Source organism: Carassius gibelio, chromosome B3, assembly GCF_023724105.1.
Source record: "Carassius gibelio isolate Cgi1373 ecotype wild population from Czech Republic chromosome B3, carGib1.2-hapl.c, whole genome shotgun sequence".
Lineage (NCBI taxonomy): Eukaryota > Metazoa > Chordata > Actinopteri > Cypriniformes > Cyprinidae > Carassius > Carassius gibelio.
Genome location: NC_068398.1, coordinates 54754751 through 54769908, shown reverse-complemented (window position 1 = coordinate 54769908; position 15158 = coordinate 54754751). Strand labels below are relative to the sequence as shown.

At 41.4% G+C, this 15158-nt stretch overlaps 1 protein-coding gene across 1 annotated transcript in view; it reads left to right on the top strand.

The window, feature by feature from the left end:
* The window catches only part of LOC127953105 (zinc finger protein 501-like), a 41525-nt gene extending 26682 nt beyond the window's left edge, over positions 1 to 14843 (top strand). Inside the window, exons 2-3 of the mRNA XM_052551998.1 lie at positions 13791 to 14676; positions 14840 to 14843. Of these exons, the coding sequence (XP_052407958.1) occupies positions 13791 to 14676; positions 14840 to 14843 (890 nt within the window). The remainder of the gene's footprint in view (positions 1 to 13790; positions 14677 to 14839) is intronic.
* Positions 14844 to 15158: the final 315 nt, after the last annotated feature.

Sequence of the window (15158 nt, the reverse complement as noted above, 5' to 3'; positions counted from 1 at the left end):
ATTCATGAAATCTCCTGCAGTGCCGTGCCAGTTCTGATGATCAGCGAGGCTCCCACAGAAGCCCGTGATCTCGGCCGCCTAATACCAGAGCACGAGGCCGGAAGGACGGTGCTGACGGGTGTTATTAGATGCCATGACTGAGCACTGTAAAAGAGACTCACTTAGAAAGTTAGTAGACATATGACCACCAGCAATTCAACTCATAAGTATATACAGAAAAAGGGTTACATTTTTTTTTTTTTTTTTTTTACTCACCCATCCTCCTGTAGTGGAACCCTGCTCACAGGGCGCCTCCTTATAGTCCGGACCATCAGTAAGGTGGTTACTATGAATATAGAACCAACCAAAAACATCATAGGTCCAGTATATGAGACTGTTATGAGAGAAATTCTCCCCCACCTAACCTCGATCAGGTGGAGAGCTGGTGGTCGCAGGGGAATTCAGGCAAGGGAGGAAAAGAGCAGAAGTTAAACATAAAAAACAGTTACTGTTCGCTCTAGGTATCGCTCTGATTCGGACGAGAACGCTGCCTCGTCTGAATCACATCCCTCAGGTCCTGCTTACCTCCTCGCGACCCACGATTCCTCTTGCCCCTGCCCATAGGCGGGGGAGGAGCGCGAGCCGCGACACTAGCCTTCTGCGCCCGTCTTTGATCCTCAGAACGAGACGGGCCAGGACCCCTATGTTGTTCGGGCTCGGACCTGGACCTTCGTGGAATGAAGGTTTTAAAAGCAGCTGAGCGCGCCCTTGCCTCCCTGAACTTTTCAACCACCATCTCGACGGAGGTACCGAAAAGCTCAGAAGGCGAGACCGGAGCATCGAGAAGAAAGCCCCTTTCTTTCTTCCCGATGTCTGCCAGGTTCACCCACAGATGTCTCTCCGTTACTACCATGGCAGCCATAGACCTACCCATGGCGGAGGCGGCCTGCTTGGTAGCACGGAGAGAGAGGTCTGTGGTGCGGCGCAGCTCGGCCACCTGATCAGCTGAAAGGCCCTCGCCTTTATCCAGGTCCCTCAGCAGGTCAGCCTGGTAAGCCTGAAGCACCGCCATAGTGTGCAATGAAGCCACAGCCTGACCTGCTGCTGCGTATGCTTTGCCATTTAAACGGGATGTATCCTGGAGGGGCTTAGATGGCAAAGAGGGAGATTTAAGAGAGGATGTTTCCCCCACAGAGAGATAGCTAGCCAGCGTCTCTTCTACAGGGGGCATCTTCTCATAGCCATTTTCGCGCATGCCCTCGATGTTAGCATAACTCGTATGCTGAAACCGATGGATGCGAGAAGAAAATGGCCTCTTCCATTCTTTCTCGATTTCCGCATGTAAATCAGGCAAGAATGGAAGGCTCACCTGGGCTGGAGGGCTATGGTCAGATAAATAACGCTCATCAAGGCGACCTCGCGGCGTTATTTTGCTGGTACGTTTCCATGGCAAGTTTAACTTTGCTGTGGCACGATCCATAACCTCTAACAGCTCCTCATACGCAGGGCAGGAGGATTGAGAAGGCTCAGCCTCAGCTTCTTCGCCATCCTCAGACATCTCCTGCTCTTCCTGGGTAGAACCCAGCAGAGCACTAACTTCAGTATCAGAAAGGGTTAATGATAACACGTCTTCCTCCTGAAGTTCATTCTCGTCCGCCGCCGAAGAGCGAGAAAGAGAAAGTCCCTCTCTAAACTCTTCAACGAGGTCCACCTGTGATCCCCACGAGCTCATTCTCCTCCGTGCCTCAACAGCGGCGGGTCCTGAGCCGCGGGAGACAGATGGCTGTCCCTCTTTCCTCGAAAAGAGAGACAAACGAGAGCGGAGCTTTTTCATGGAAAAACGCTCACAGTGCACGCAAATCGCCCCCTCAAGGACATCGCGCGCGTGCTCTTCGCCCAAACAAAAAACGCAAAGACTGTGTGTGTCATCCGGTGTCAAATAACGCTGACACGGATGCACGCACTGCCTAAACACCTTGCTAGTGGAAGCCATGATAACAACAGTAAAGATCGCTCTTACCGTGGTCGTTTCTCAAACGCACACTTCAAACAAAACAGTCAAATGAAGACGAAGAAGATAAATGACGTGCTCTCCGGTCGCTTATTTATAGTCGCGCCGGTAGTGACGTCAGACGCTGTCACCGGCCAACGAGTTGGCGTTTTTTCAAAGTATGCTTCAGACACGGGTCACGACGAGGTGTTCCCCATAGTGTCCCTTCAGAGGACGCAGTTCGAAGTTCCCTTGAGGGGGAACCTTGGTTATTTTTCGTAAGGGGTACAGTGTAATTAAGGACCTGATTTTCTGTAGGGAGTGTGTTGTTATTTATTTTAAACAATGCTCTGCTGAGTTTTAATTACTTTAATTTATTTTACTTTTAGCCTATATTTTCGGGTGAACTGTCTGCACTGCTGACTAACTTGAATAAATAGGCAGGTTATTGTCTATGCTGGGGGTTTGTCCAGCCTTTATTGAGCTCTGTTGGTTGAACATGATGATTAGACAGTGTTTTGTTATTGCCTTTGCCAAATATTGCAAAATAAAGGTGAAACTGTTTTTTGCAGTTTGTCTATTCTTTTTTCCACTCTCTAAGGTTTTATTATTTAAGTCATATTTTTTCTAGGAAAACCTATAGTCCCACTCACTTTTTTAATGGCCCGCCCAAAATACAATTTCTGCTTACTTCACTGCTGCTTGGAATCGTGTTCCTAAAGGTGATTATACACGGGGAAACTTTTTGAGATCCTCCGAACAGAAAGCTAGCCGTTGATCATGTGACTGGCTTGGAGATTTCAGAAAATTTTCAAACAAAATGGCAGCCTCTCAGCAGCAGTGGAGGGAAGAAAAAGAGCGTCAACTAATATCTTTTTATGCTGGTAAGTTGTCATGTGTAAACCCAAATCTGAAAATATGCTTAATTTAATGCTTAAAATACCAATAAATATCTAATTTAATGTGCCCAGGCTGTAATTTAGACATTAAATGTTTTCGGTTTTGATAACTGCCATTAGCCCCAGCTCCATAGACTTTCTATGGGATTTAGCTGACTTGAGGTGAATTGTTATTTATTTGCTACATAGTTACCTGAAAGTTAACTAGATACCATGCATTATGATTGATTTAAGATTCAAACTCTCTTCGATATAAAAACGTACCTTGTGTGAGTCCTTTTTTTTTATGTTGGTCATATATTATACGAGCAAGAATACAATGTTTCCCAAATATCCACACGATTGCAAGTGTGACATTGCTTTTAATAAATCAGTTTATTAACTGAAAATGTTCAACAAATGATAGGGTAATATTAAGTGATGCTCATTTTGAACAGTAGGCTATTGTCAGTATTTTTTACTCTATTTTGCAACTAAATAATTGTTCCAACAAAAGCCACAGCAGAACTATTGTGCATCTCCAACACAGCTCTGTTTCATGAACGAATTGTGAGAGTCAATGATTCATTCATAAATACAATTAGTTTCTAATGAATGAATCGATGGCTCACTCATAAAGACATTAAAACAGCCAGTAGGTGGCAGTAATTAGTCAATTTAATATTTAAAAGAATTACTCTCTATTTAACATTTTTTAATTAAAAGCATTATTTATTTAAAAAATGCACTTGATTTAAGGGGCAAATTTTGTCCCTTAATGGAGAAGGGTCACCTGCAGTCCAAGTGGACGAGAGGGGGTATGCAGAAGAATGTTAAATGCCTCGGGCGGACGCCACTCTAAGGCCCCATCCACACGGAGATGCGTTTCTGTGAATACGCACAATTTTTTTATCGGATAGGCGTTTCGTCCACACGGATACGGCGTTTTCATGAGGTGAAACCGCTATTTTTTGAAACTGGGTCCCAGAGCGGATAAATTTGAAAACGCCGTCTTTGCGTTTTCGTCTGGACGGCTAATCCGTATATTTTCTGAAACGATGACATCATCAGCCCACGTCTCCCCCCTAGTCAGACACCTCTACGTCACGTAACAGCAACAAAAAAATGAACAAACACTGAACGATTGTCTTTTTATTAACTAACATTAACACTGATTAATAAATGTATTGTTCCATGTTCGTTTGTGTACCACGCGCAAGGTTTATGAGCATAGTCTAAGTTCTCTGTTTTTAGTGTATCTCTGTGGCAGAATTACAGCGCCACATACTGGTCTGGCATGTATAATACATCATTATGCGGGTTCGTGTGCACGCGGATATTTCTTGAGACGAGGAAAAAAAAGATTGGATTGGGGTAAGCTCCGTCTCCGTGTGGACTGGGCCTAAAAAGTTTGAGATCCACTGACTTGTCATAAATGAAGGGCCGCTCACCGATAATTTTTTTTTATTTGTTTGTTTTATTAAGTTGGAACAGTGTTTGTCTAACATCACCATCTCATATTGTGTGTCCTTTTATATACAGAGCATGACGGCAAAGCTGTATAAACACCAGGACCTTAAAACAGATGAGCAACAAGTTATAACCTGTACATCCTGTTGTGAAAATTTCTTTATGCATATTTTTTAAACTTGTAATGGCTATTGCAATAATGTTGTTGTAGTATTTATCGACAACATGGTTCTGGGTTCTTACAGCATTACAGTCATGGACAAAGGTTAAAGAACAGTCTTAACTTTTGTCCATGACTGTAATTTCTACAGTTGATTCCACATTGCTTCATAATATAAACTGTGTGTAAACACAGTTACAAAAAAGTGATATCACCTATAGATCACCTGTAGAGTATTTATGTTACAGTATTATGTTCCTTTTTTTCTCAGAGGAAGATATCAAGAGGAAATTTAAAAACTTGCATACTGTATTTTTGCGGGAGTATATAATCATCTCTGAAGAGCAGTAAATCGGGGGCAGGAGCTGAAGAGGTTTACAACCCCAAGTGGAAGTATTATTACATCATGTCTTATCTCTGTGACCACTGCACCCCTGAAGAAAGTTTTGGCTGATCCCTCAACATCCCAGTTCCCAGAGAACATCACATCTTCTCCTTCCACTTCTACAACTCCACCTCAACCCCAACCCCACAAGGCTGTGTCTGAGCCCAAAAAGAAAAAAAATGTATAAATCTACAGAGGCCATGCAGTATGCTATGGGTTTCCTGAAAAGAAAGGCCTCCTCACCACACACTGGCTTTTTACAGTACTTAGAAAGTTGCCTAAAAAGCCTGGCAGACAACAAGGCGAAGAAGCTGAAAAGGCAGATAATTGAGTTTAATTTAATTCAACAGTAATTTATCTTATTTAATCGTATATTTTATATTTTGCATTTGCATTATTTCATTTATTGTGTTTTTGTATTCTGATTTTAAACAAATGGAGTATGTATAGTTATCTGTAATTTAACTTATTTCATAGTAATTTAACTTATTTCATTGTGTATTTTATATTTAGCATTTGCCAGGGTGGCTGAACTGAAAATAAAAACAAACAGAATTTATTTGTAGCATTTCATTCGTTGTCGTCTTTTTGTATCCTGCATAATGTATCAAATAGATGGGTAGAGGTTATGGCAGTGTGGAAGAAGAATAAGTAATCAAGACAATGCATTCTCTTACCAGCTTACTGCTCCGTTTGTGTTGAAGTAGCTGCAGTACTCCTCTCTCAATTGTTTTGCCTGCAAAGATGAATTTCTGTCTGAGGAAGCTGCAATAGGGCACATACGTTCTGGTTCTTCCCTCCAAGCTCCCTGAAATAATCGACCCATTTCTGTGTCCTCCTGACCCACCAGACTGGGTAGTGTGTAGGTGTAACAGGTAAGGGATTCTGTTCTTAGGTAATTGTGAAGAACACATGCTGCCTTTATGCTGTTATTATTACAGCCTTGGAAGGCTCCAGAGCAATTACTTTGCGAAAAACTCTGAATCTGTTTGCCAAGATTCCAAAAACATTCTCAACACAATGAAGTGCACGAGAGAGCCTATAGTTAAAGTTTTGCTTGTTATTATCTAGTTTTGTCCTTGGGTATGGTCTCATCATCCATGGCTTCAAACCAAAGACCTCATTTGCCACGACAACAAAAGGGACGGGTTTGACGTCCAGGCAGGTCTTCTGGTGGTGGTATGTTCAGTGTGTTGTCTTCCAATGACCGGCTCAGCCCACACTTGGCCCAAACTCCCCGTCGCTAACTGCCATTTGTCCCTGCATCAATATAAATGTATTTCAGGTCTGCGTCTACTAGAGCCATGATAACTATTCAATTGAAACTTTCGTAGTTCTAGTAATGAGATCCTGAATTTGGTGGCAGAAGGATGTTGACCTGCTTGCCATCTAAGGCACCAATGCAATGTGGAAAGTTCCACCTCTCCTCAAATCTGGTGGAGATGTGTTTCCACTCCCCTTCTGTGGATGGCACTTTGAGGTAGTCCTGTTGTAATGCCTTGTAAAGAGTCTCACAGGTCTCAACTAAAATCCTGGAAATGCTGTGCCTACTAACCCAGAATGTTTATTCCAGAGAGGAGAAGGTCTGTCTCGTGGCCAAGTACCTCAGTTTTATTGCCAGTCTCTCCCCAACAGGTATTGCCTCCATCATCACTGTGTCTTGCCCTCTTAATGATGGTTCCACGCATAGTTTCAGCTTTAATCACCTTTTTTAGTAATTCCATGAATTAACTGAACATGACACTGCTTGCACATAGTTTATTTCGCAGTTTGATATGAAAGTATACGCAAAAAGGAAGCGCGCACCGGCGCCCTTGAACGCAGGACCGTCCGTTCTCGCTTAACTTGAACCTGATATTAAAGTGAGTGGAGCGCGTGTCTGAAACATCTCCTGTTCAGTCATTCTGAGTCATTCATGTCGCCTTCGTTAACAAGCAACTTTTGACACTATTATTTAATTATTTATTTATTTATAATATTATTATTATTATTTTATTTTTTTATCAACACCGCGCCACCGGCGGTTGTTGGTCCATGATTACCGCGGTGGTAAAAATCACCCACCATCACAGCCCTAACCTGAGCCATCTGGCAGTTGACAAATGGGATGTTTTCTGTTCCAACAGGATCATAGAAACGGCATGTGGATTTTTCTGCGGATGCAACAGCCCTTAGACATTGTGGCAAACCTGCTGCTACTGGATCGAGTTTACTCGAGAAATAGGCCACAGGTCTCAACTTTCCTCCATGATCCTGTAACAAAACAGAAGTCTTAAACCCATTTTTCTCATCAACAGTGTGTACAAAATTTCTTTCTGGGTCTGGGAGGCCCAGGGTTGGTGACGATTGTAACAATATTTGTAAGTTTTCGAAAGCTTTTTCTGCTTCTGGGGTCCATGTCATTTTTTCATGTGGTTGCAGACCCTTCCTATGTGCCAAAGCACTCAGGGGCGATTCTTCAACTGCATAATTTGGAATGAATGTTCTGCAATATGAACACATGCCCCAAAATTTTTTGTGATAGGCTTTGGAATCTTTTGAATTGCCCCTTTCCGTTTCTCAGAGAGAGATTTGATGTCTTTGGTGATGATATGCCCCAAAAATGTCACCTCCCTTTTTACAAATTGTAGTTTTGATAAACAAGCTTTGTGACCCTCAGAAGCCAAATGTTTTAGCAGTTTTACAGTATCTTTCTCACATGTTTACCTGTCTTTTGCTGCGAGCAAAATATCATCCACATACTGAAGCAATGCTGTACCTTGTGTCAGCTACAGTGGTTCCAAGCTCCTCCTCAGTGTCTCATTAAAAATGGTTGGAGATTCCGAAAAGCCCCTGACAAAGCCTGGAGAATGTGTAGGCCTTACCATTAAAATTGAAAGCGAACCAAAATTGGCTGTCTTTATGAACTGGCACTGAGAAGAAGGCATTAGAAAGATCAACAACTGAAAGCCATTCTGCATCAATTGGCACTTGTGAAAAATTTTTATGGATTTGGAACGTTTGGAGCTCGAGCCTGAATTGCTTCATTCACAGCCTGCAGATCTTGCACAAAACACCACTCTGTTGGCTGGCCTTTATCTATTATATTTTTGACAGGAAAAATAGGCGTACGCACAGGAGAATTCTCACAGGGCACAATTATCCCAGCAGCTCTTAATGATTCAAAAACTGGTGTTATACCTTCAATAGCCTCTCTTTTTAGAGGATATTGAGGTCTACAAGACCTGTAATCAGATTTTGGAGTGATTTGAACTCATTCACAATTTTTAATTAGCCCAACATCAAATTTAGACAAAGTCCAGAGTGTCTTAGGGACTTCTCCCAGTGCTGGGTGAGACTCTGCTTCTTCTACTGAGAGAAGACAGTGACTTGTCTCTGTGTCATCAATCATGCAGACTGTGCATGCAGCATTAACAGCAGGTCCGTGCAAACACATTCGGTATGCAGACAACGTTGGATTGTATTCAACGTTTTCCACTGCTGTCTCCACCCAGTTTACATGAAAAATACATGTTTTACAAATAAACCAATGTCTTACCAATGACCATTGTTCTCTTTGGACAATGAGACATGTGGAAGAGAACCAACAACATCAAAAAACATTTGCTGTTCATTACTCAAATCAACAGTAGCAGCACATCTGGTCTCAGTCCAGACTAACCATTTCATGTCTACTGTGTCCATACATGAAAACCACTTTTAGTGATACATGAGCTGAGCAATGTAATTCAGAGAATGGCATGATTTCAGAATTAGGTGAAACTCTGTCCTTTGCTGCATTTACAAGTTTCTCACATAATTAATCATCTTTCAATTTCCAGTGATAAAAATACAACAGGGATTGCTGAATTGTAGGTAAAGTTTGAGTTTGGTACTGGGTCACTTGAAATCCGTCTGGACTAGACAATAGAGAAATACCCAGCTTGCACATTAAATCTTTCCCTAATAAATTTTGAGGGCAGCTTTTTGACAGTAGAAAACAGTGCTTGAAACTTCCATTCTCATCCTCACATCTTAATGTAACAGTGAAATTTTCTCGGACAGTGTGACCAGATGCAGAGGTAGACCAGACAAAATTCCCACTTAATTTTGGAACTGAACCTAGTTCATCTATTCTAATTAATGAGTTGCAAGCTCTGCTGTCCAATCATTTCAACTCCTTTCAACCATTATTTGACCTGGGGCATTTGTTTATAAGCTAAACCATTCAGCTGGCTATATGTGCCTATGTTCTTGTTTGGGGAAGATCTATCATTTTCTAATCTTTCAATATGATTATGTATTAAAGCAAGCATATTTTCTTCATTGCAGTGAGCACAGACATGAGCAAGCATAGTTTCTTCAGAGCTTTATAGAAAATGTGTGTGTTTTCAGACTTATCTGTTTGTGCTGCTTGGCCTTGGTTGACTTTGCTTCCGACTCCCCCCCTCCTTCTCTGACTTCTGCTGCGAAAGTCTCTGTTGTCAATCTGCCTTTTTCTTTGCCGGTCCAGCCGCTGCTTGATCCAACAAAGCTGGGCACTCCACCTTCCAGTGCCCTCTCTCACCACAGAAAAAGCTAATATCTTGGTCGGTCTGAGACTGCCTCTGTCCTTTACCTCTCCCGCGCCCCCGTCCTCGGCCTGTGTAATTCATACCTTTTCTCGGTGGGCCATTATACATTGTGAGAACTGGCTGAGGTTCTTTCTCCTTTCCCTTTCCAGCTCTCTCTTCCAACAGTTTTTCAGCGTGAAGAGCATGTTGCCTTATCCTTTCCAGTTTCTTGTCCTCCAACCCAATGCAAGTTTGTTTAATGATTGCAGCAATCTCAGGTTTCAGTCCACTCATGAGACTGCTTCGCAGATGAGATTCCCACATCTGTGGAATTTCTCCACGTTCAACCGGTTCTGGTATTCCGCTGTAGTTGTTGAATGTCTCATATAATCTTACATAATAGTCATCGACAGATTCATTTCTCTGTTGTAGTTGTTGATCTTGGAGGTGTTTACTCTGACCGGGAAGTCAGTCTTGACCCGTTGACCTGTTGACCCGTGTGTCCACTGCCTGACGTTATGGCTCATTGTCTTCATGGTTCAAGTCTGCATTCTTCCTTTGAACGTTGCTCGTAGGGAAATGTGGTCGTATCTTGTGCCAGTCTGTTGCCCCCAGTTTGAGCATAAGCAAACGTTTCAGTTCTTGCATGGTGGGGCTGAATTCCTGACAGAACATGTCCAAATCATTTGAAAATCTTACCCGTGTCTTTGGGGTGAGGCAGGTGTGTCATAGACTCTTTTAAGTCTTTCTCACTCCATGGTCGAAAAACCATCACAGTTCCATTCGGCCCAGCCACTTGTATCATGCGGAAAGCTCCCACATGCTCCCCTCCCTCCTCCAGTTCATCTTTGTCCGGCTGCAGTGTCACTCTCTCATGAGCTTTAGATCTGGTGCTGATTCCAGTCGTGGAGTATTTCATTGCTCTCATGCTATCGCTAATGGAAGACAGTCTGGATGATGTAAATGCCATTGAAGTTGTCGCAGGGGCGGGCGCTAGGGCTGTAACGGTGGCTGATTTTTACCACCGCGGTAGTCATGGACCAACAACCGCGGGTGGCGCTGTGTTGATAAAAAAAAAAAAAAAAACACAACAAAACAAATATATATATTAGTGTCAAAATGTGCTTGTTAACGAAGGCGATAATTTTTTCTCAGTTTAATATATTCAAAATATTTAACGTAGGGGCGTGGATGGCCACCCACTCACAACTGCTTCTTCTGTCACTTTTTCTCATGACAAGAAGTTAATTTATTCAGTCGCAGAATGACTCAACAGGAGACGTTTCAGACACGCGGTCCTCTTCACTTTATTATCAGGTGCAAGTAAAGCGAGTTCTGAAATGGTCCTGTGCTCAAAGGCGCCATTGCGCGCTTCCTTTGTGCGTATCCTTTCATATCAAACTGCGATATAAACTATGTGCAAGCAGTGTCGTGGTCAGTTAATTCATGGAATTACCTAAAAAGGTGATTAAAGCTGACTTAAACTGTACATGCTTGTAATATATTTTATATACAGGATATATTTATATATATGTATGCACATGTCTATGAAATCAGCCCAGCACTATCTCACTCATCTAACACATCCTATTTAACTCGTCAGTTTGTGTTCATTTGAGAACTTCTGTCAGTTAACCCCGCCTGCAAAACACTAAAACAAATATCCAAAAAATAATGCAGTTAAACAAGAAAGACGCCTAAATAAGAAAGTTAAATACACCGTGTCTAATGGACGCGAGCGACGCAGCTTGACAAAATACTCATTATAATCAGTAACTCTACACTGGATGCAGCACAACTCGACATGATAAATCCCCATCCGGTCTGTGCGGTACTGACACAGATTTCAAATGTCCTGTGTAGACACTAAACCTGTTGCGTCACGGTGGTGTTGCGTCCGGTTTACTTTTCTGCCACCAAGCGAGCTCAATAACTCCTCATCTGCACGCGCTTTCTTTGAAATAGGAATCGTTGCCATATTTCTTGTTACCATTTTTATTTATCGCTGTCTTGTTTGTATTTGGCCAGTTTGGAGAAAGCCTCACCAAACCTGACCAGCCAGCGTTTGCGATCACAAGAACTTGTGCAAACGCGGATGGGTGACATGAATGCAGATGGCTCAACACTAAATTAATTTGCTGAATGCATAAACTATTTTCCTGCGCTCAAATCTGCCAATCTAAAGGAAACACTGTGTTTGAGGTAATTTGTTAATTACCATAGACTTAGAATTTGCAACTATTACAGAATAATAGTATTAATAATAGTAATAATAATAGTAACTATTACAGGCTGAATCTGAGCCTGCTGTGGCATTTGTTGGTGGGGGTGAGGCCAGGAGTCCAGATCAAAGTCCACCTTGGCACATTGCAACTCTCTAAGGGGATAAAGAGGAGAGTTCTGAACAGTATGATCTGTTCTCTTGTCAGCATTTTCTACAGAACTATCATTTTCCCCTTCTTTCTTAAATGGCAGCTCCTTTGATATCTGTTTTTTTTCTCTGCGTTCTGCTTCTTCAAACCAGTAATGTAAATATTTTCTTTGTTTTTGAAACTTGTCTTTTTGTTTATTTTTCTGCTTTTTCTTATCCCTTAATTTTTCACATTTTTCCAAATTCTCTTTTAACCTATTCAGCGCTGTTATACTAAATGTGCCCCTTTTTGGAAAACCATGATTCTCAACCCACTCGGGTATGACTTCCATAATTACTTTCCCATATTTCTTTTTCATTTCATTATAGATTGGACTATCCAAATCATCTTAGATTTGACATTCCCAGACCCCATATTCACAATCCAAGACTTTCTGGAACGCGTCCACTTTTCCTCACACTTGTCACCCCCTGTCTTGCTTCCTTGCAAGATGGTCCTGCTTACTCGCAGACCTATTTTTGCTTACCTGCGAAACTTGGTTTCACTTACTCGTGAAACAATGTGGCTTGGACTTGCAGCAATGGAGGTTTTAGACCAGTAAAGTCTGGGAATACCAGATCTTAATTTGCCAATTTAAAATACCAATTTGTAAATTTTAAGGTTATTGGTAATTTCAAAATCAGTCTCACCGTTTGTAGCACGCGTTTTCTGATCAGTTGAGAAACCAGCAGTGAAGGTCCTCAAGCCCTCAGTCCCCCCTTCCCTGAAACCTTTTTGGGGTTTAGGGCTAAACCCTTTGTGGGTTTAGGGTGATCAGCCAACTAACGTACTCATATCCCGGATGAACAGCTGTGGAATCCCGTCACTCGTCGCCAAGTTTGTTTTTGAAATTCTAATTCAATAAAGTAATAAAATATTTGTGAAGACTGAGAATGAAAAACCAAACAGGGTTTTGTCTTTGTAATGTTTAATTTCTGCAAAAATGATCAGTCTACAAACAAAGGAGAAAGAAGTAAGCAGAGTGATACCAGTGTTGCCAACTTCTTTCAATGGAAAGTAGCTAAACCCTGCCTGAAAAGTCGCTAAATGTCGCTAGATGACGTCATGTGCTAATTAGCATATTCGTGACGTAAGTGCGTCATATTATCTTGCCCTTTCTGTGCTCATGTACTGCATTTTAAGGCAGCCAAAATTCTCAATAAAAGTTTTTTATTATTATATTTGAATGTTTCTGTTGTCCGACAATGGAATTAATATTATAATGACTGAAATGCGCCTATTAAGAATACATAACCAGCTCTCAAAGATGTTAATCTCTCCACTAAAATCCTATTCACGACATTGTCTAATGAAATCACATACACATAAGATTAAGATAATGATTGTACTGTGATTTCGGCTATACTTGTATGTAAAATAGAGTTAGAAGCAACAGAATATATTTTTTTAACTGAAAGTGCTGCTCCTCTCTGCTCGTTGAACATAGCAGATGCAGAGAGAGTGAGGCGTGTGCGCACGCTGGGAGAAATAGAGAGAGAGAGAGAGCTCGTGCGGCAGTACCGGAGAGTCTCAGAGACTAAATAAGGTCTGTCAAAAAAGTCGCTAGATTTGTCGCTAGTCGCTTTTTTGGAAAAAAGTCGCTATGGGGGTCTGAAAAGTCGCTAAATCTAGCGACAAAGTCGCTAAGTTGGCAACACTGAGTGATACTCTCACACCCTTACAGTCAGATTTTATAACATGTAAAAAGATACATTGAAGGACAAATTAGGACCTTTGAGCCAATCATGATGCTCAGTGCACATTACCCCATAGCACATGCACGTCCATGGTATGGAATGTCAGAACTACCTGTTCTTGGTACATGGTTGTAGAAGCTGTTTATCAACCTAAAACAGACATGTACACAGATTACAAAAAGAACTCAGTGCCCCTATGGATTATATACCACCCTAATTAATGTATATTTTAGGTTAGAAAATTTCCATAACATTACCAAAAATAAATAATTTTTACTTTTGTTTCAGAGTTAATTGAAGAAAAAGAGGAGAATGAAGAATCAAGTGAAGTTGAGGAGAAAAATCACGTCAAAACTGGAGGAAAACCTTTCAGTTTCTCTCAAAGCAAACAGAAAGATTTAAAGAAAAAAAGAGCAAAGAAGTCCTTCAGCTGCACTCACTGTGGAAAGAGATTCAGACTCAAAACAGGTTTTGAGCGTCACATGAGAATTCATACTGGAGAGAAACCATTCACTTGTGATCAGTGTGGGAAGAGTGTCAAACTATCAGCAAACCTTAAGATACACATGAAAATCCACACAGCAGAGAAGAAGCACACATGTGATCAATGCGGTAAAATGTTGTTATGGGTTTCACTTCTGAAGAAACACTTGAAAGTTCATGCAAAGGAGAAACCACATCCATCTAATTTGTGTGGTAAGAGTTTTTTGCATCTAAAAAGTTTGAAAGTACATCAGAAAATACATACTGGTGAAAGAGAGTACATGTGCTTTGAGTGTGAGAAGACTTTAAGTTCAGCAAGAGGTTTAAAACAGCACGAGAGGATCCACACTGGAGAGAAAATGTATAAGTGTTTACACTGTGACAAGAGATTCAGTCAGTCAGTATATCTAAAAAAACATGAAAGGATCCACACTGGAGAGAACCCTTACAAGTGTTCACACTGTGATAAGAGATTCAGTCAGTCAGTATATCTAAAAAGACATGAAAGGATCCACACTGGAGAGAAACCTTACAAGTGTTCACACTGTGACAAGAGATTCATTAGATCATCAGGTCAGAAAACACATGAGAGGATTCACACTGGAGAGAAACCTTATAAGTGTACACACTGTGACAAGAGATTCATTAGATCATCAGGTCAGAAAACACATGAGAGGATTCACACTGGAGAGAAACCTTATAAGTGTACACACTGTGACAAGAGATTCATTAAATCATCAACTCTGAAAACACATGAGAGGATCCACACTCGAGATAAAAAAAATTTCACACTGTGACGAGATTCAGGGACTAAAAACACATGAGAGGCTTGCGTGAATTTCTGACATCTACAGATAAGGATATGTAAATGAGTTTTTTGCACTGAGCATGCACACAAATCTGTAAAAGTGCTGAACAGGCAAGCCATTATGCTGATACATTAGCTTGAAATAACGATTTATCATGTTATGGGCAGCTTGGATAACATACTTTTCCTGCAGGAGGTCATTCTGTTTCCTCCGATATTTGTAGATGCATTTTGTCCATGTGTTTATTCAGTTCTGTAATTTAACGCAACAGGATGAAGTTGGTCAGAATCAACTTTTTGTGCAGCTGCAACCACAGCCTCCCAGACACTGTTCAGAGAGGTGTACCTTCACTATAAATTTCCAG